This window comes from Grammomys surdaster, unplaced genomic scaffold (assembly GCF_004785775.1).
Source record: "Grammomys surdaster isolate TR1022 unplaced genomic scaffold, NIH_TR_1.0 126391, whole genome shotgun sequence".
Classification (NCBI taxonomy): domain Eukaryota; kingdom Metazoa; phylum Chordata; class Mammalia; order Rodentia; family Muridae; genus Grammomys; species Grammomys surdaster.
This window is the reverse complement of record NW_021621185.1, coordinates 836,112-859,000: the sequence shown is the minus strand read 5'-3', so window position 1 is coordinate 859,000 and position 22,889 is coordinate 836,112. Positions and strand designations below refer to the sequence as shown.

At 39.2% G+C, this 22,889-nt stretch overlaps 1 protein-coding gene across 2 annotated transcripts in view; it reads right to left on the bottom strand.

Moving 5' to 3' along the window:
* Mctp1 (multiple C2 and transmembrane domain containing 1) overlaps window positions 1-22,889 on the bottom strand; it is a 333,870-nt gene that overhangs the window by 264,041 nt on the left and 46,940 nt on the right. For both annotated transcript variants that reach the window (XM_028760130.1, XM_028760129.1), the window contains exon 2: window positions 9,097-9,239. In XM_028760130.1, the coding sequence (XP_028615963.1) occupies window positions 9,097-9,239 (143 nt within the window). The remainder of the gene's footprint in view (window positions 1-9,096; window positions 9,240-22,889) is intronic.

Sequence of the window (22,889 nt, the reverse complement as noted above, 5' to 3'; positions counted from 1 at the left end):
CCAAGCCTGTTTACATACAGATAGGGCAGCACATGCCCATGCCTGTTCTTGACTGAAGATCCAGAACTAAGTGAAAGGGTAACCTATGTTCTGTGCTGGATTTATTCTTTAGTTTATTTAAATTGTTTTTCATACAGTATACTTTGGTCATGTTTCTCCTCATCATCTCCTCCCAGATACTTCCCACTTCCTACCCACACAACTTATTGTTCTTTTTCAACAAAAATAAAACAATAAAAGCACACAAAATTGAAACAAACACACAAAAGACCAATGAGACAAAAAAGCCCCCAAAACCAAAATGAAATAAAAACTCCATAAAACAAACAACAGCACGTCAGACCCCCTCCCACATCTAGAAACAACTTGACTCCCAGGAGGTCTATCACAACCAGGCTCACAGATTAGACTCCCCCATAGCCTAACACCTGGCCTAAATGAAAGCACACGGGGCCCAGCTGATGTAGGACCTATCTGCCCTGACAAATCTTCCTCCTAGTCCACAACAGCGCCCAGTGGGCAGATTGGGTAGCCCCCCCCACACACACCCAGAGACAGCTTGACTCCCAGGAGGTCCATCAAAAGCAGGTGCCCAAGAGAGACAGACTCCAATCAGAGATACCAAGGCCAGTTAACACCAGAGATAACCAGATGATGAGAGGTAAACACAAGAATGTAAGCAACAGAAACCAATGCCACTTGGTGCCATCAGAACCCAGTTCTTCCACCATAGCAAGCCCTGGATACCCTAAAACACCTAAAAAGCAAGATTATGACTTAAAATACCACCTTATGAAGATGATTATAAGTCTATTTAAATTATTTATCTGATCTTGATTTAACCTTGGTAATTGGTATCTATCAATAAAATTAGAAATTCCATTTCTTTTAGATTTTTCCAATTTTATGGAGTACAGGTTTCTAAAGAATGATCTAATGATTCGTTGAATTTCTTGTTGTTATGTCCTTTTTCTTTCTGATTCTGTTAAGTTGGATATTCTCTCTTTGCATTTTAGTTAGTTTGGATAAGGGTTTGTCTAACTGCTGATTTTCTTAAACAATCAACTCTTTGTTTCATTGATTCTTTGTTTCTATTTTATTGATTTTAGCCCTTAGTTTTATTATTTCCTGTTGTCTACTCCTCTTGGGTGTGCTGTCTTCTTTTTGTTCTGAAGCTTTCAGGTATGTTGTTAAGTTGCTAGTAAGAGATCTCTCCTATTGTTTTATGAAGGCACTTAGTGCTATGAACTTTCCTCTTAATACTGCTTTCATTGTATCCCATAAGTTTGGGTATGTTGTGTAGTAATGTTTACTGAACTATAAAAAGTTTTCAAGTTTTTTCTTTATGTCTGTCTTGACCCATTTTTTTTGTATAGTAGAAAATTGTAGTCTTTTTGTTATTTCTGTTGTTGTTGAAATCCAGCTTTCATTCATGGTAGTCTAGTAGGAATCAGGGAGTTATTTCATATATATTTTTTTGTATCTGTTAAAACTTGCTTTGTAACCAAGTATGTGGTAGTTTTGGAGAAAGGTCTGCGAGGTGGTGGTAAGAAGTGTTTGAGTAAATTGTTCTGTAGATAACTGTTAGGTCCATATGGTTTATAAGATCTGTTAGCTCCAAGATTTCTCTATTTAGTTTTGCCTACTGTATATCACCTGCATGCTCATGGCCTGCAGAGACCAGAAGAGGGCATTGGATACCCTGGAACTAGTTGTGATACACCATGTGGATGCGAACTCACGTCCTCTGGAAGAGCAGCCATTTCTCCAGCCCTGTGTATCTGTTCCAACTATTTCAAACCAATACAATTTTATATCATTTCTTTCTGTATAGTTGAGATGAATTATTTATTGTCTTGCTTTGAGCCTGATAGCATATTTATTTTGAACTATGACTTTTGAAAACTGGTTCTGTGTGTATGCATAGGGAGCACTCTTCCTTGAGCACAAAGAACAGAAAGCCCACAGTGTCTAATATGATTTTGCTAAATCCATTTGTGGCCTTATATCAACTGGAGACTTACATGATTTTTATTGACACATTTTATTGACCACAGACTGGTCTTTCCTTCCCTACTTCATTCTTCACAGTCACACCTTGCTGTCCCCTCAGGGCAGAATCTCTTCACAAGCCATTCATTCTCTATTGCTTTATAATGAAAGCTATGTTCTCCCCTTGCTTTGGGAGAGTGAGGAACAGAGAGACATGCCTCTGACAGTGGAGCATGTCACCTGTGGTGACACAGGTGAAGAAAGGCTGCTATCTGTGTAGTGAGTACTCTGCACCACACATTGTATGTTAAGACATAGTTCACTAATTCTATTTCATTGATTTTCTTTCACCAATGTCCACTTCAGGCATTTTTTATGCAAAATATGTCTATTTTTCTCATGAAGAATTCTAGGAACCTATTGATTGTAAGCTTTTGAGGATTTTTCTTTCATTGCTACCATAAATTAAGTTACTAGAATTTTATTTTAATTAATTTATTCACTTTACATCCCAATCATTCTCCCAGTTCCCTTGTCACACAGTTCTTCCCCTATCTCCCTTGCCTTATCATCTGTGAGGGTGGAAGACCCTCCCCCCATGTGTCCCTCCATCCTGGCACATCAAATCTCTGTAGGGCTAGGTTCATCCTCTACCACTGATGCCAGAGAAGGCAGCCCAGTTAGCGGAGTGTATTCTATGGACAGGCAACAGCCTTAGGGATAGCCACGGCTCCAGTTGTTGGGAAATCCACATGTAGATCAAGCTGCACATCTGTTACCTAAAATTACTAGTATTTTAATAACACCTTGTTTTGTTATGTTTCCTCTCCGTGGGGTATTCTTATGTATTATACTGTGTTCTAGTTTGGTTTTGTTGTGTGATAACACCATGATCACCTTGGGGGAGAAAAAGTTTTATTTCAGTTATTTATCTATATCACAGTTTGTTACTTAGGGAGGTCAGGTCTGCACTGAAGCAGGAACTGTGGAAGGAATTTGGTCAGTGACTCATTCTCGGGCTCTCTCCTTTACACAGACCAACCTGCTGTGCTAATACTACCCAGAGTGGGATGGGCCTTCTCAAAACAATCACACATTAAGACAACTCCTTACAAACATTTACACAGACAATCTGATTGGGGAAAACTTCAGCTGTGGTTTCCTCTTTCCAAGCAGATCTAGATGGTGAGAAGCTGACATGGAGGGAATCGACTGGAAGCTATTCATTATGGGCCCCAGCATACAGCAGCTATAGGAGACTGAGACTTGGGCTCATGTGGCAGGAAGGACAATTTAGAGAAAAGGGTGGTTTGTGCCCTCTGATAGCAAAAGTAGAGAAAGGATTGTATATCGAATAGACATTCAGAACACAGGCATAGCAAAACATATGCATCTAGAAATATACTAAAAGGAATCCAGGTATCAAAACGAAATAAGGAAACATGGCTTAGGTTGTGATTCTTTAAGTTCCTTAAGAACATCTTTAAATTTTTGACTTTCTACAACCAAATCAGATGAGAGAAAAGCCTCTCTTTATCGTGCCTGGAGGTAATAAAGTACTTTTCCCTCACTCCCATCATCTTTGCCCTTTTCATTTGTAAAAGAAAAAACCTTTCTTGTAACTAGGAAGGATAAATCTTAAAACAGCATAATTTATTTTCTTCTCAGTGCCCCTGATAAAATATTTATTTTTAAAAAATCTAAAAGTCAAAAAGGTGAGACACCTATATCACCCCACTATACAGGGGGTGGCTGAAACCACTGTGATGATCAATTATATGATGGAGATATGGGAAAGACAAGAAAACAGCAGTGTGTGCCCGCTCTGGAGAGAGTTGTAACTGGAGGTGGGATGCTGGTGCCAGTGAGAGAGTGGGCTGAAGTCCACATGCTGAGCAGTAGGGTCAATAGGATAATGTACAACATCCTGGAGCTTATGAAGACACAGACTCACCCTAGAACATGCCTCCTGGCTGTGGTAGGATCGCCCTAGCTCTGAACAATGATTGAAGCCAAAGAGAAGAAAGATACACTTTCTGGGTTGGACCTCCTCAAAGGACCACAGTGGTCTGCGATGCCATTAGAAGCCATATTGGAGTCTGTAGTCCTAGCTACTGTCCTAGACCACAATGAAGTCTGAGATCCATGTGAACTTATGGAGTCTGTGCCACTGCCTGATGCCTTCATGATATCCTGGAGCTTTGCTGCCTCCAGTGGCCATGTTGATGTAAGTAGCATATATAGCCACGTGAGCCCATAACTAGCTGCTGAGGGCCATGAGTGGATAGAGGGTCCAGATACAAACAAAGGCTATGTTGATGCATGTAGCCCATGTTACCACCGAAGGCCATGCTGGTGTCTGTGGTCTAGGATGCTGCTTGAAGCCACGTTGATGTCAGAGGGCTATGCTGAGCTGGCCTCAACCATCACTGGTGGGGGCCTGGCAGAGGCCCAACTGATCAACTCAGCTCCAATGCAGGCGCAGACCCAGCACTTTGAGTTGGCCCACCCCAATATCTACCCCATCTATGAGCTGCCGGAGTGCATGAAGGGCCAGTCCTGAGGGATTCTAGTTGTAGGATCTGTGGCTAACAGCAAGATATCCAAGAGGAGACGCAGCAAGGGTCCAGTATTAACGTGTAGCAGAGGCTAGAGACCTGAAAGCAGACTAACAACTCATTGCAATGAACATTTTCAAGTAATGCTGTTTGGCAAAAGGAATACTGCAGGGCACATGGCAGCTCCCAATGCCATTATGAGGAATGGATTTGTGATGGAGAAACAGGAAAGACAGAGAAGTAAGTGCATGGCAGAACTGGAGAAGCAACAGATGTGAGAGGCTACAGTTTATACAGGGATCAGTGAGACTTTTTTAATTCTTAATTTTCTTTTTTAAATTTTTAATGTTTTATTGGATATTTTATTTATTTACAATACAGATGTCCTCCCCTTTCCCCATTTCCCTTCCCTAAAACCCCCTATCTTATCCCCCTCCTCCTTTTTGCTTTTATACCATTTTAATACATGCATGCATTAAGGACAGGGAAGTAGGCTCAGATACTTTCGTCATCCTGATAAGCCCTTAGAAACAGTGATCATGGGAGTGTTCGTGGAATTTTGTTTATTGCCTTGCTTGTTCTTTGACTATTTGTGTTTATTGTATTGCTTGTTCCTTGACTATTTGCATCTATCGTATTGCTAGACCCTCAACCTAGAACTGACATTAATTTTTAATTTTCTTTTGGTGCAAGGGCTAAAAGGCTACCCTGGAGCACAGGAGATAGTTGTCAGTAAGATGCTGTCATGTAAGACCTAAATTCAGATCCTCAAAGCCTGTGTGGAGAAAAAGCTGGTGCTCCTTGCCTGGGCAGCACAATGAATCTAGTCCTGATGGTAAAGGCACAGATGAGCCAGTCCTGAGTTAGTGAGAGCAGGGCAAGCTGGCCCAGCCCCTCAGAAGCTTCAGCACTTAGGAGAGAACATCCTGAGCTTTGATTGGGCAACACAGTGGAGCTGGCTCTGGAGGTGTGGGTACAGGTGAACCTGAAGGCAGGAGAGCAAGAGAGCTGACCCTGTCTCCTGCCACTGGCAGCTTTGGATGACCTAGCTGAAGCAGTGCCAGAGAGCTCATCCTGATGGTGCAGATAAGGGAGAGCCAGTGGGCTGACCAGCTCAGAAGAAAGCCAGTGGGTTGACCAGCTCAGCTCTCACCCAGGCTCAGAACCAGGGCTCTGAGTTGTCCACCCCAAAATCTATATCTTCAAATGATTAGGACTTATGGGTCAGTCCTACTGATCCAAAGCTGCAGGCTCTCTATGACACAAGGCAACAACACAATATTGGGATGAGATCCAATAAGGATCCAATATTGATGGTATCACAGAAGCCAGAGATCTTAACCAGACCAATGGCTCATTGCAATGAATATCAGCAAGTGAAGATGTGTGAACAGAGGAATATACTGTGGGATATATGGTGACATGCTACAGATTCCACAATGACATGTTTTCTATGCTTTTCATTTTTTAGTTTGTGAATGTGTGTGCTTTTTTATTGGGGGGAGATTGCAAGGGTGAAGGGCAGATATGAAGGGATAGGGAGATGAGGGGGGTGAGTGATTCAAAACTCACAAAGAATCATTAAAAAAGTTTTAAAAAGGTGGAGAGCAAATGAGCAACATGCTAGTTAATGATCTCTGGTTGCCACATAATGTACACATTCATGGATTTGACACCCACATACATGTGCCCATATGAACCCCATAATTTTCTTTTAATAAAAACTTGGCTTAATTCTTCTTGATTGGCCTAAACTGAAACTTCAAAAGATGTACACAGACTAAATGACTTCAGAAAACTATGAGTGGGACTCTGAAGACTGTAGGGCACACAGACATACATACTCCTAAAATAATCAACCAACTTTAAATAGAGGAAAAGAAAAACCTCTCCCAAATTATTTGATATTTATAGAATGAACAACTTGTGTATATACAGTAAGTTTTTTCATTATACAGTGGATTTCACTTCAGTTGCTTGTTTCTTGATACCTTTTTGCCCCATAAGGTTTCTTTCTATACTTAACAAGTACAATATTCTTCCCCAGTGCCAAAACTTTTGGATTTTGTTGTTGTTGTTGTTCTTTAGAGACAGGCCTTTGTAATCGTCCTTGATAGTCTGGAGCTCACTATGTAAACAAGTCTGGCCTCAAACTTGCAGTGATCCTCCTGTTCCTGCCTCCCAAGTGCCACCATGCCCACCCATCCCACTGTCTTGCCTACAGATCTTTTTTCCCCCTCATTTGGACTACGGTCATTTCTTTTCTGGTGAAGCATATGGTCTTTGCATTTGGGCTTACTTTCAATATGATTCTTGCTCACTTTTAGTAGGTGAGGTAGAAATTTTTTGCGTCATGTGATGCAGACTCATGTGGTGTATTGCTGAGGCAAGACCTGTGGGAGGACACATGATGTTTGGAGGGAGTATAAACAAGACTTAACAGACAGTGATGGGGCACTTGCATAGCAAGCCTTGCAGTGCTTCAGTGGTTTCACATCTTCGCTAATCTTCACTTTGTTGAGAGAGGCACAGCAGAGAACTTCTGGTGCCCTGGCTGGTTCTAGCCTCTCCTACTGACTTGTGCTAATTTGACAGAGGCATGGCTGTTTCTGCTGGATCTTGCCATCTATTCTTGTTTGGTATCCTGACACTACTCAACTGGACTGTTGGTATCCTAATAATGGAGATTGGAATTGCCCCCAAAGAACTACTTCTAAACAGGCCCATATCTCCTTGTCCTATTTACCATCGTTTCTCCCCTACCTTTGGATGGTGGGCTAGAATGGGGTGCCAAAGCATTTAAAAATCCTTATTAAAAGTAGGTTTTTAAAAAATCTAACCCTACAAGTAGATTCTTCATCAGGACTCTGCAGTAAGTCTTCTTGTGTGGTGTGTAGAGAGATCTTTGATTATTTTGAAACTTGGTTCAATTCTACATTGAACACTGTGAGCATAGGAAGGTTTAGTCACCATGAAGGAAATTAATCTGTATCAAGCATTACATAATTCACTTAGCTCATGGCAAGTAGTTTCATATCTAGTGCAGAGCTGTCCCAATGCCCACTAGAAGCAAGTTCAAACTATTGTTTGTTTACATGAAGCAGAGAAATTCCAGGAATGTTTCTAAGGCCTAATGATCCATTAGCTTCATTGTAGGTCATACATGGTCCCCTGAGCTGGAAAGAAAGAAGATTCCTCATTCTGGCTCTGCCAGATCTCATTCATGGGAAGCAATGGGCCTTTTTGATACCATTAAAAACCTTAAGTTTCTTTCCTTTTTATTTTTATTAATTTAATTTTATTTATTTTATTATTTTTGTTTTTTGCTAAACTATTGGATGTGTACCTGCTCATGTGTGTGTACGTGTATGATGTACACATGCCCATATTTGTATCTGTAGAGGCCAAAAGTTGACATCAAGGAGTATCTTCTTTAATTTCTCTCTACTGTATGTATGTATGTATGTATGTATGTATGTATGTATGTATGTATGTATGTGCATATGTATTTTGTCCATCCATATGCATCTATGTATGTATTTGAGATATGTTGCTTTCATTGCACCTAAAGCTTGATGTTTTGGCTAGATTGGCTGGCCAGTGATCTCTGGAGATCTGCCTGTCTCCATCCCCATGCACTGGGGTTGTGAATGCATATAGCCACTTCTGGCTTTTTATGTGGGGGCTGGCAACCCCAGTTAAAGTCATCTTGCTTGGAGAGCAAGTGCTCAGTTTTGTTAAAAGCAAAGTAGCCTTGTTTGCTTTTGTTGTTGTTTGCTTCTTAAGTGCTTATCTTTATCATCTACCACCAAAGGAGCCTCAGGAACTGTCTCCGAATAATGGCCTTTAGATATAACCATAGACAATAGGCCAGAGCTGGTAGGCAGAGAAGATGACATGTCATTTGGGTTAACAGGTGCCAACACTGCTAGATTTTGGTCAGTGAACACATGCAGCATCCCTCTATACATATTTCAAGAAGGAAGCTGCCCGATCAGTGAGTTCTGCTACCTTGAACTTGAAATCTGAACCACAGCTCTGCCAGGAGACTGTGATTAGCACTAGTCTATGAACCTACTAATTCAACATCAGCAGAATGCTGTCTATTGTTTTGTGCAAAGGTGGTATGCATATATTCATAATATTTGGTTAAACAGAAGCTTTGCACACAGCAGGGAAAGTGACATTTTGTGAAAGGACTTCCCAATTTTAGAAAAAAAAATTATACTACTGGATGAATCTATCCTATAATGAGAAGAGAAAGCCACAGCTATGGAAACTTGCTATATTTTCATGTGCTCCTAAACTACAATAGATCAGTTGATAGCACAAATTAGGAGATGAGTTTCAAGTCCTCCTAAATGTCTACCTACAGAAATGTTCCAAATCAATGCCCCCCCCCCATTTACTGTCCCTTCTCACCGTGGATGAAAATTGTTAGCGATAGTCATTGGAAAAAGTCTCTTCAGAGACGTGAGAAACAACCACTAACAAACAAAGATTTCTTTGTCGGATTTCATAGTGGAAAAGCAAAGAAATGTCTCACCTTGATATATAGTGGTTCTCTAAGATGGTCAATGAGCACGCAAGCCTTTTCCTCCCAAACAGGATTGAGGTTCTTGTGGATAATTTTACTTCTAAAAACTTCTTTTCTTCCAATTTTAAACTTCACATATGGATCGCTTGTCCCTGTTGAAGAAATATGATCCACATGAGCCATGCCTCTTTATGGGAGCAAAATAGCTGCTCACTGCAACACCAAAGGAATGAAAGGAAAAATGTTAATGAAGATCTATCACACAGGAAAGGGAGGGCACTGAAGTAAGACCAAATCATCACCATGTTACTACTTTACTTTCTGAGCACAACCCTGCAAACTTGCCCTGGCTTCTTAGGACCCAGTTCATGGTGGCAGAACTGATTTTCATGACAGCAGGAGCTGAGGGCTCTCCTTCTCCTGCTTCCTCACCAGTGAGTACTGTTGCTTGATTTCTTAATGATAGCCATTGTCACCTCAGCAAGACAGGAGACCTCACCATAGCTTACTTTCCACTCCCCTGACTACAGCAGCAAAGAACGCTGAGCTCCTTTTCCCATACCTTATGTCCAGTTGCAGTTGAACTGTTTAGCATTTTCTATCCTTTTCATTAAAACTCACTTTACCGATTAGGTTGATATATATATATATATCCCATTACATATGTAGGTAGCAAAGATTTCCCTCCCATTTTACAGGCTGTCAATTCATTCATTTACTTGTTCCTCTGATGTGAGCAATTTTAACATCATGTAATCCCAGCTGTCAATTCTTGGTTTATTTTCTGAGCATGGAATTTCCACAAAAACAAACAAATGAATAAATAGAAATAGAAGGTAGAGATAACCTTTAATATAGAACTATATAGAATACTTACTGAGCATGTTTAAGACCTTAGACTCAGTATCCACTATTAAAAATAATAAATAAACAAAATCCTAAAAATAGAAGTACCAAAGGACACAGGTACCTGATTCCTTGGCATATATCCAAAAGACTCTCAGGAACCATAGAGACAGAGACTGTACATCCATGCTTACTGTAGCAATATTCACAGTAGCCACCGTATGAAAGTGACCATAAAAGGATTCATAAAGATAATAAGGTATATATCCATAATGAAGCATTATTTAACTTTAAAAGAATAAACTAATGTTCTTTGCAAGAAATGGGTGCAAATGAAGATCATCACATTAAAGGAAGTAAGCCAGAATTAGAACAGGAACAATCATGTGTGGAGCCCATATTGTACTGATGCATCAAATTACTTGTTTGAAGATGGCATTAAAGAAGAAATGAGACTGTCTATGGAAAGAAAGTGGATTAGTGGGAGGGGCAGGGTGGAGAAGGAAGAGGTGTAAAGGGTATGATCAGAGTACATGATACACTGGATTGAGATTGTCTTTATGAAGTCTATTACAATGTGCAATAAGTATAAATGCCAATATGAACAAAAAATAAAAATGATTGAAATAAGTTTGAGTCCATCTATAAATCAGAGCTTAACTGACATTTCTCTTGGTCTCATCTAATCTGGTATAAAAAGAAGTATCAATGATATTGACCAATTTAACTAGTTTTATATACTCATATACTGTCAACATTTTACACTCATATAAAACCTTAGGGGAAAATGAGTTTCAATGTTGGCTTCCGAGCATGCTTAGCTCCATATTTTCTCACCCTCACAACTTACAATTTTGAATAACAGGAAGTCATGGCAGTCTTGGGGACCGCAGGGAAAAAGTATGAGGGAATGATCTGGTTTGGTTGCAAATTATCCAGCTAGCTAGTATAATCACTGAGAGACGAATGAATCAGGAGGCCTCTAACTCTATAAACAATCAGTGTGTGTGTGTGTGTGTGTGTGTGTGTGTGTGTGTGTGATGTTAAAGAAAATCAGAAATGGCAAGTCAATTGCTTATAATATACAACTAGCGGTTTGATTCTAATTGCCTGTGTTTTTTCTACTGTGCCCACAGGAGAGATAGGACTTTACATACTTACATATATACAGTGATATTTCTTAGTGGGACGTGAGGCTGACACCATGATCAATCTTGACTGAACTGTTCATGCAGTTATTAAAGATTTATAGCGATTCATTGATATCCTCAAGTAGAATTTCCAGTGTATAACAATCTCCATAATTAGGAAATAGTTCTTTACATCTCCCTTAAGTTAAAGTTTGACTTAATCTTTACTGGTTGGACCAAATTGAAGCTCCTCCAGTTGGTGTCTGTAGACTGTATGCCTTAAAGAACATTAAGGTGTAAAACCATCATCTAAGTGCTACCTATTATGACTACAATGCTGGCCTTTTAAATCTCCTTCTCAATGTTCATATCCCCTATCAATGCTTTACTCGTTGAAGAAACACAAAATGCTTATGCTACACATTAAGAACTGCCTTTTGACTTGTACTTCCTTATTTAATCCCTTGGGGTTCTCTCTGAGCTTGTATAGCCCCAAATATCTATGATTCTAACACTTGGGAGGTAGAAACATGAAGATTAGGAGTTTAAGGCATTCTGCATCTACAACCAGTTCAAGGGAACCTGGATTACATTAGAGCCTTTCAAAAATTCTGTATTTGACCTCCAGATATAATCATTGATTTATAATGTAAATATTGGTCTAAAATATGGTATGATATTAAACCATGTTCTTTAGGGGCATCAATGCAACAAAATGTTAAAAGTTAAAATGGCTATTACTAATTATCTACTGAGGACCCAGGGAGGTATAGGCATTTTAGCACATATATGAAGTACTATTAAAATCTATGACTCATTTTCTTTGTATTGCCCCAGAGCTTAAGGAAAAAGATTAAAATTGAAAAACCATGCAGTATGTGCATGACAGAGATATAGATATTTGTGTGAGAGAGGATTGTATGTAGATATTTAATCTGTTTGACTGAGGATACCATGGTAAAGATATTACATTAGAAACATTTACTATAATGAAAGAGGCAAGAGATTAATGTCTTAAATGCATAAGAATGTTTTTAAATTAATAAATAAAAATGACTCCTACAGGAAATTAACTAAGTTGTTTTAAGAAGGTAATTTGCAAAGAGAAAAGCCCCCTTATAGTCAAACCTTAATAAATAGTCAAATGAATAAAACAGTCAACAAAACAAGTAGGATCTGGAGAGGCGTCTCAGTTGTTAAAAGTACTAGTTGGACTTGCAGAAAATCCCAGTATCCACATTGTAGCTCACAACCATCTGCAGTTCTAGTTCCAGGGGTTCCAGTGTCGTCTTCTGGCTTTTGTAGATGTCAAGCACACATACAATACATGTATAGAAGCAACCTGCAGTTGTTAGCTTTTGTTATTTCACTAACTGCCAGTGCGAGAGGATGGGGTCGAAGAAACCTTTGTCCACTGTTGGTAGGCGTTTGCATAGCCATTATGGAAAACAGTATAGAAAGGGCTCAAAAACTAAATATAGGCTCAGGTGATAGCTCAGTCAGTAACTAACTTGCTTATTTTGCAATCATTTCTCAGAGTTCAGCCCTTGAGAAGCTTCATTTTAAAAGACATGTGTAATAGCTTATAATCCCAACAAGTCCCTGGGACTCACTGGCCAGCCAATTTAACCTTGTTGGTCCAGAACCAGTGAGAGACCCTGCCTCAAAAAAGATGGAGACAGAACTTGAGGAACAATAACTGAAGTTGTCCTTTAGCCTAAACACACACACACACACACACACACACACACACACACACACACACAGGAACTATCAAATGATCCAGCAATCACTCTATGATATCTACACAGGAGATGAGACCCACATGTTGAAGAGACATCTGCATTCCCATGGTCTCTGCAGCTCCCCTCCCAATAATAGCCAAGATGGAAAAAAAAAAACAGTCCTCAACTGATGACTACATAATGTAAATGTAGTAGATCTACACAGCACATTACCAGTTCAGTAGTGAAGCCCTATCATTTGTGACAGCACAGATATGGTAAGTGAAATAAGGCAGGCAGGCCCTAAAAGACAAACACCACATGCTCTACTGTGTGAACTCTAACAAAGCTCATCATACGAAGTTGAGACTTAGAAGTTAAGGTTGCCAGAGATTAGGAATAGCAGTAGGGTGAGACATGAGAAAAGACTGATCAGTGGGCACTGCGGTAGAATTACACATGAGCAACAAGTTCTGGCCAGCTACTTCATGGTAGGGAGAATGGAGACATCACAGTACCATAGTACTACCTCAAGCTAGAAGAAAGGGTTTTGAGATTTTTACCATAAGGAAATGATGAATGCTGGGCTAGTGAGATGGTCAGAAGTTATAAGCACTTACTGCCCTAACTGAGGACCTGGCTTTGATTCTCAGTGTCCACATGGTGGATACCAACTCCGGTTTCTGGCAATTCAATGCCTCTCTGACCTCCTCAAGCACAAGCACACATGTGGTATAAATACATGCATGCAGGCAAAACACTCATATGCATGAAATTGTTAAAAATCTGAAAATATTTTTAAAAGAAATAATAAATATTTATAATAAATATGCATATCATCATCATTACACAATGTATTTATATAGTAAACATTTACATGTGTCCTATTAATATGTACATCTTGTTTTTATATATCAGTTAAAATAAAAGTTTATTGCATAGAGTCCCTATCTTCCATTCTCTGTGGAAAATAGAAACTCAACTTAAGTGAATGTCAATCAGCAAAGGCAGATGGTCTAACCTCTTGGGCCAATCTTCCCAAAAGTTCTATGGTTTATTTTCACCAACTCATTGGGGCATTAAAATTCTCCTGTCTTTGTGTCAGTGGAAATGAACTCAGTTTATCTGCCCTATTGTAAAAGTATAAGTCCTTATTGTAATAGTCTTGAATGAAATGTTCCTCACTGTTTTTAAGAAATCTTTATGTATGTTTTCCCTGCACCAAGCAGCAGTGTGGTATAATTTATGCATATTGCTCCAGATGGTCAAAGATGTGGGATCTGTCTGTCTGTCTGTCTTCATATGCAATATCTTTGCAATCCCTTTTGTATAGTCATATTTTGCTCTTGACTTGCATATGAGGTTAAATAGACCAAGCCCTGATTTTAGTGAATAGGGATATGAAGACTAGGCCTCTTCTTGTGCCTCCACCATCATTGTCACGAGAACAGCATAGCTGGTCAGAGTCCTATGGGCCACCAGAGCCTAAAGCATTCCAGTATCTTAGTCTAAAGCCAAGCTAACCTTCTGAGCTAACCCATAGTCCACAAATAAACATTAAGTGCCTGCTCCTGCACATAAGTGAATAAGTGATGCTCTGTGCTTATTCATAACTGTGTTGACTTACAAAAACCTCAGGACTATGTGCTGACTTCCATACACGCGTTTCCTTGAGTATGTGGCCTCTCTTCTAGAGTGAGTTCTAATTATAGCTAAAGTCTCAGTATGATAGCTGTATCTAGTGCTGCTGAGGATGTGGACAGATGGGAGACACTGTGTCCTGCCGATGGAAGGACAGAATGTTTTAGCAATTTTAGAAGTAAATATCTAGGAGTCTTAGGCATTTTCTCTGTCTCATGACTCAGTAATTCCTTTTCTGAGTAATTTTCCTTTTTAATTTTTAAACTTCCACTTCTTCTTTATTATGTGTGTGCACATGTGCACAGAGGCTAGTGGATAACTTTCAGGAGGAAGAGTTCTCTTCTACCAAACTGTGTCTCAGAGATCAAATTCAGGTAGAAGCTTCATGGCAAGAAACTTCTCCTACTGAATGATTTTGTGAGCCCTATTTCAGGTGACTTTGGTAAGCACTCAATAAATGATAGTTGTTACTAGTACTATTTAATGAACACCAATACTAATAATAGCCTTATATTTATTGTAAAATACAAGTCAATGTCTTCATATTTTTTTACCTTTATTTTGTCCTTGTCCCTAGTGCAAAGCAGTAAGAATTTTAATACCCAAAATTCTGTTCTTTAAGTATGTAGTAAAAGGATTAAGAAACCACTGTATCTTTACAGAGTGTTTGCTGGAGGCAGCAGCTGGAAGGGTAAGCTAGGAGAGTGATAAACAGCCTACAGAAATCCCACAGGAAGCCATTTTATACGCATTCAGAGTTCTACAGTCTCCCAGTTGCTCCTATGCTCAGCTTGTCCTGTTACATTCTGTAGATCCCCTCAGCTCTCCTCCAAACTCAAATCCTTTGCTCTAAGTATACAGGCACCACCCATGTTGAATGTCTACTGGGCTTCTAATGATCTTACGTTAGTCCAATGTTGAACTCCCTTTCATTTTACAGAACTGCAAAACTTGAAGCTTCTGTCTTGGTGGTTTTTCTGAAAAAAGCTTTTGCCATAACTTTGTTACATGATTCCTTTAATAATTTTTTTTTTGCAGAAGCCAGATTGCCCATCATTCCTGTCCCTCTGCCTTTAGTACGGTATCATCCTCTTCTGTGTTCCTCCAACCTCTCCAGCTTCTCTACTGGGAGGACTGCTTCCCAGTGCTCTTCGCTAGATCTTACTTCAGGGAGTGTTTTCTTTATGTACTTCATGTTTCCTTGCATCCTCTGTCATTCATCCTCATGGCTTCAAATGTCAAATATGTCATAGTGGCCATTACATTTATAGTTGGAATCTCTTTTCCTGCTATCTTTGTCCATCTCTGCCTGCATTTTAAATAGAGAAGCCAATGTTAAATGTCCAAAAACTTAGCTCTTAATCTTCTTTTCCATCTTTTCTGGGCTTTTCCATTTTACTCAATGTCTTTATCATTATTGTTATTGTTATCATTGTAATCATCATCATCATAATCATCGTTGTCATCATTGTTGTCATCATTATTGGAAATTTCTGAAGTGTATAATTGAAAACCATTCTTAAAATCTCCACTTCTTTATATGCCTTCATGTTCAGTATTTCTACTTCTGGCTCCACGGAGGGGGGGGGGGAAACCTGATTAATTTTTTAGAAACTATATCATGATCTCTTCTCTTCTGAGTACACTCTGGTTGAATAGTCTTGAAGGATTCTGCTACAGCAGCCGCCTAAACTGACCTTCTCATGTCTATTGTGATATCGTTTCTCCATTAAAGGTCAGTCCTGACTGACCTTTAAAACTACTAACAGTTCTTCCAAATTTTGATTAACATATCTCAACTGCTTTCGGTTCTCTCTGCAACAAAACACACTTAAACTACATAGGTTATGAACACAGAAATTGATCTCAAACTTTTCTAAAGAGTACCTAAAACTAGTCACCAGTGTTTCAGCATCTGGAGCTGTCAGATCCACACATGTCAAATCACATGACAGAAGATCAAGGCATCTCCTTGTGCTTCTTCTGTAAAGGTTCTAATACTACTTATGAAACTCCCCTTGGTCAACTATCTATCTTTCCACTCTACTTTTTTTCTTACTAGAATAGGGTCTTAGCATTTGAATTTTGAAGGGCACAGGATATTCATATAGCAATCTTTCAGGAAGATCTGTGAAGCAGTCTGTAGGAAGAGCACCACGTCTGTAGTCTCAGGCTTCTTATCATGTTCCGACTGCCTTATTACTACAAAATACTTCTATGTAGCCCAGAACTTGATATGCAGCTGAGGAGGACTTTGAACTTCTGATAATCCTAAACTCCAGGTTCCAAATGCAGGGATTACAGGTGTGCACCATCTCTTCTGTGCACCTGCGTTTTTTGTTTTGTTTTGTTTTTGTTTTGTTTGTTTGTTTGTTTGGTGAATGCCCACAAACTTACCTCCTTCAAGACCTTCAACTTCCTATCTTCTTTTCCCTTTGCCTGACTTTGCCTTTCTGATTCTTCAAATTCATTTAAGAAATACCTTCCTCAATGTCCAATCTGAATGAAATTTCAATTAACATGTGTTATGGAAGATAAATCTGTATGTCCACATTTCTAATTCAAATATCTTCTTGGATATTGGGTGCTTTTCTGCCATTGGATAAAATCCCTATGAGGGTCAGGATTCTGCTGCATGACGGTGTCTGGGGAAAAACAGCTATGCCAACATTTATCTCTCTGTATTTTTTAATTTTAGCATCTGCCAATATGTCTAACCATTTGAAAAATATAAAGTTCATCCCACACTTGAGAATGTAATGTATGATGTGTAAAACTCAACAGACCATAAAACATCACCATTATCCTCAAGCTCATAACATATCCATCACTTTCCAAAGCTTTCTCCAGTCCAGCTTTTATTATTATTTGTGGTAAAGATATATAAAATAATATTTCCTTTCCTTGAAGCATTTAAAAATACAAAACAGCATGTTTAGCTACAAGCATTATGCTGTGTACAACTAACCTCAGCAACTATTGAACTATCTCCTCTTCATCTCCTGGTAATGACCGTAATGTAGTCAATCGTTAAGTGACTGACAGACATTAATAGTTCAAGCCCTTCACTGATTGTGATTTCAATATGCAGAATGGGGGATCTTATTCTCTCCAACTCAGTTCGGTAAAATATTCATACCCAATGTGCTCATCGTCTATGTTTGGAAGTCTGTTATGAGGCTTAACTCAGCAAAACATTGTTAGTGATATCAAGAGCTACTATAGTTTTCAGATAAACTCTACTGTCAAGCTCATGTAGAAAATGAGGCTTTAGAAGAAAGCATCATGTCCAAATCTGTAAGGTTTGGGCCCCTTATGATTTGTGCTGTCAGAAAGGGGAGTGATAGGAGTTAATTTTTCTGGAATGCATCTTTTAGAACTTACGATTACTGGATAACCCTTGAGAAAATGAGAGCTTCTTCAATCTTATAATAATGGATTTTTACAGGATGTGGGAAGTTATTTCTACAGCCTTTCCAGCTATTAAGTCTTCTAGCATTTTGGAATTTCAAGTAATTCCAAGCTAATAATTGACAGTAAGCCCATAGAAGGGATACGATAGTAAAGAAGGAAGAAGAGGAGGAGGAGGGGGAGGAGGAGGAAGGGGAGAAGGAGGGGGAGGAAGGGGAGGGGAAGGAAGAGGAGTAGAAGAAAGTAACAAAAACAGTAATAATAATAATAATAATAATAATAATAAAGTGGATTTTAAATTTCAAAAAATGACTAAAGCCCGAGTGCTATTTTTTGTATGTGATATTTCATTAAACCACAAGGTGGCAGTCACAGATACCAAATTCGTGTCCAGTCGGCTCCTGTTGTTAAAACCAACTCAGTGTAGCTGTACTTCATGCCTCTGAGTTCCAAGGCTTTTTCTAGCAGATATGCTTGATTATTATTATCTGTATTGAAAGCCTCATTAAAATAGCTTACGGTGATGACAAAGTGACAGTGGCAGAGAATATAAAGACTGATCTAGACTGCCTTTCCTATTATATCCAGTAGCACACTGCTGTCAGAGCTTCCGTTTCAGGATTTGCTTTTAGAAACATTAATTTTATTTTAAAATTATTAATATTAATATATTTAAAAGTTGTAGAATAGTCTAGAACTAGAAAATGCCTATTGTTTCTTTCTGAACTCCATGAGCCAATTGTTTTTATTTTTTTTTTTAAAGATAGACAATCAATAGTTTCTTTGCTTTCTCATAGTCAGACAATCAATAGTTTCTATGCTTTCTCATAGTCAGGCAATCAATAGTTTCTATGCTTTCTCATTATAAAGAAAAGGATACACACCTCTGTCCTTTTAAAATCCAGATCACTGATGAAAACTACAATATTTTTTAAAATTATTTACATTTAAAGTAGTTTAACACAAGCCTTCCAGTCTGGGCCAGAGCACAGAGCAGATCCCGGGTGGCTGCTATGCACCCAATCTCACAAAACCCAGAAGAAGTGGACCTCCCAGGAGCTCTAACCTGGGCAGTATCTTAGGTAAGGAGACAGCAACACCCCCTCCCCCACACAGGGAGTAACTGGAACCCACTAGGACCCAGGAATTCACTCCTGGCCCGGAGCACTGGTTCCTTCTGGGCCCAAGCACTGAGCAGACTTTGGGCTCCAGCTCTAACCCTAGTAGTAACACCCACCCCACACAGTTCTGAAACAACCAAGATAATAGGAAAGACGGGCTCCAGTCAGAGACAGGGCAGGTAGCACTAAGGAGATCCAGAGGCTAAAGGCAAGCACAAGAACATAAGCATCAGCAACCCAGGGTACTTGGCATCATTAGAACCTAGTTCTCCCACACTAGAAAGTCCTAAATTCTCAATACCACAAGGAAAGCAAGATTCAGATCTAAAATCACTTCTAATGATGATGATAGAGAACTTTAAGAAGGACATAAATAACAGTCTCAAAGAATTTGAGAAGAACACAGGTAAACAGGTAGAAGCCCTTAAAGAGGAAACACAAAAATCCCTTAAAGAATTACAAGAGAACACAACCAAACAGGTGAAGGAATTGAACAAATCCATCCAGGACATAAAAAATGCAAGTAGAAACAATAAAGAAATCACAAAGGGAGACTACCCTGGAGATAGAAAACCTAGGAAAAAAATCAGGAGTCATAGATGAAAGCATCACCAACAGAATACAGGAGATAGAAGTGAGAATCTCAGGTGCAGACTGGATACGTAAACAGGACCCAGCATTTTGCTACATACAGGAAACCCACCTCAGTGACAAAGACAGAAACTACATTAGAGTAAAAGGCTGGAAAACAATTTTTCAAGCAAATGGTCCTAAGAAACACGGCGGAGTAGCAATTCTAAAACCTCCAGTCTGAGAACACAAAGGGAGGTACTCATGGCTCCACCTGTATAGGTAGTTGAGGGTGGCCTTGTCAGGCATCAGTGTAAGTGGAGGACCTTGATATCCAATAGTTTGGATTCCCAAGTGTTGGGGAATTTGAGAGCAGGGAGGCGGGAATGAGAGGATGGTGGGACCACACCTTCATAAAAACTCCCAGAATTATATGGATTAGATATGATAGAGACAGGCCACCAGAAGACTAGATTCCATAATTAAAAACAAAAATATCTTAATACTAAAATTTGTTTTGAGAATTGTATATTGCAGAACACACAGCCTTGGTGTATCTACTCATCAAGCAAGCTGAGCAGATCTGCTTGAACCTCTGATGTCCTGGAATCTCAGCTGAATGCAGTGAAGACACAGACGTCAGAGTCTTATCAATTTACTCTTCCCCCCCTCTTCTAATATCTCAACGGTCGTAATCAGCTTGAAGAAGTTAATGAATAGTCAGCGCCCCTATTCCCTGGGCTTGGGGACTGAGGTGGTTAATATTGGGCTGTCTTTCTAGGGAAAAGTAGTGATTTTGTTGGAGCAATGAGGAATAGCTAGGATTTATTGCATAGCCATAGCCTAGTGGTAGAAATTTGTATAATTGTTATTAAGCTGAAGTTATAATTTCTTAAATGGTACAAAATTTACTTTGACTTCAAATTTAAGGTTTTCATTGGTACGAGTTCTTTATTGATATAGAAGTGAGATTAATATTGTTACTGTCATAGGCATTGTGCCTATATAACACATTTAGGAATACAAGACTTAGGCCCAGTCCTTCTTTAACTTTTTTAACTGATTTGAGATTGTTAGCCTGTGAGTTAAAGGCCTATAGCAAATTCATGGCTCTGAGTATATTTTTAGGGTGTTTTCTATATTTTATTTAGAAATAGCTGAGAAGAGTTAACAGACAACAGTCCAGATTGCCTTACTAGTTGGTTTTCAAAACTTCAGAAGTCCACAGAATTGACATTACAAACATTTTCTATCTGTTCCTGACAGCTTCCTGTCTTGGATTCTAAGAAGAAACTGAACATCTTTGGAGTTACTCCATTTGTGGTGAGACAGCCACTAGGCAAGAATTGCCTCTTTTCATCTACAGACAAATTACTGTCCTGAAAAGGATACACTTGCGGAATAGTCGACTCCTTATATCTGCCAAGTCAGAGTAATCAGCCCTTAATAATTCTGCATCACTAGGTCTGTCAGATGATCCTGGGCCAGACGGCTGAAGATCAGACGCTCCAACATTTTGTAGTATAGGGACTGTCCAGGTGTTCAGTGGTCTCTATAAATTGGCTAGGTTTTGGAAGCTATGCTTTGTGCTTCCCATAATTTCAGTTAATTCAGTCATTCTGGATTTTTGACAGGGTTGAAGACTTATAGTCTCATAGCCAATCCCAGCTATTTACTTTGAGAGAAAAGACTTGAGAGGATGGTTTTCAGCTGACATTCATTCTAAAGCCATGAAAAAAAGCCAGGTTCAGAACTAAGTCTTTTAGTTAGGAGAGATGACAGAGGTTTTAGTTAGTCAACAAAATGATGGACTGGGTATTAGGTCTATCTTGTACCTTACTGATACAAATTGGTATAGTTATGCTCTAATTGTGTTTTGAGAGAAAAGTTTTTTCTTAACAGGAAGTGTGATATGTAGGAGGAGCTCTGGTGGGAGGAGTAAGGAGAGGAAGAGGAGGAATAAGGAGAGAGGATGAGAGGGAGGAGGAGCAGCTAGGAGATGAGAGGGGTGGGAGGGGAACATGGAGGTGGATGTTCCTGTGTCTCCACCAGTCAAAGTTAGTTGGTATATCTAGGTTGGGTATTGGGTTACACTTCTGATTGTATGGGCATCTTGTTACTGAGCATTACCAAACTTATAAAGCCTTTGATTAACATTTAAAAATAAAATAAAAAAACTAAAAAAGTAGTTTAAATTACCTTGCTCTGAAAGGACCCACATATGTAGCTATAAAATCACCATGCAGGAGAATGCAAATTCTCTTCCCCAAAAACAGTATTTAAAGGTATCTAAATTTTAAACAGCATCTAATCACAACAGCCTTGGCTTTTATTCTCAGGGACAAATTAGATTTCTCGTTAACAAGTTTAAATCATTATTATTCCAAACTTAGTATGTAATAAAATATAAACAGCTTCTCATACTCTGGGGACCCATAAAGATTCAATGATGCCATGCCCACTTGAATGTCATGTAGCTCACTCTCTGCCTAGGACACATGTGGTGGAGAACGGTGGGAAAGAAAAGGGGGAAAGGAGAGTGCAGGAGTACTGAGACCTACATTGCCATCTTCCAGAAGGTATCCAGTCTTATTACACTTCATACAGTTTGTTATCTTTATCACCCAAACACAATGGAAAATGTGTTTGTATAAGTGGGGCTTCGCAATTGAAAGAGGCTATACAAACAGTGACATTCAAACGCTCATGGTAGCAGATGGGTTTAGATGCACTCATTTTCACAAATGATTGTTGCAGTTTCTAAGATATGCAATTTATGTGCCAACTCATCTCCTCCACTTCCTGTCTCTTTCATGTTGTGCTTACAGAGGATGATTCCTGATACTGGCAATGCATGGACAGGCTAAATAAGTGAATACACTGAAGTTTAAAGACATGTGCTACTTAATGACAGAAGAGTTCAGGTAGTAAAAATGAACAGAAAAAATGGCATATTAACTTTTTCTAAAGACTTGCTTATTTTTATTTTACATGTACAAGTGCTTACCTCCATGTGAGTATACTATATTCTGTCAAGAACCTTGCAGAGCCCTAGGATGTCAGAGCCCCTGGACCACGAGTAACAGACAGTTGTGAGCCATCACGTGGATGCTGGGCACCAAGCTCAGGTCTTGTGCAAGAGTATCCAGTGCTCTGAACCTCTGAGCTATCTCCAATTCTGATATTAGCATTTTTGAGGAACATGAATATTGCCAAGACTTAAAATGTAAAGGTATAGAGATCACTATTGGATAAATTAGACATTGTACTACAATGCAGTGTAGTTGATATGTGCCCAGCTTGTGTGCTTACTGTAAATGTAAAGGGTGTATATGTCTTTTATCTGGGAACTAAGTGGT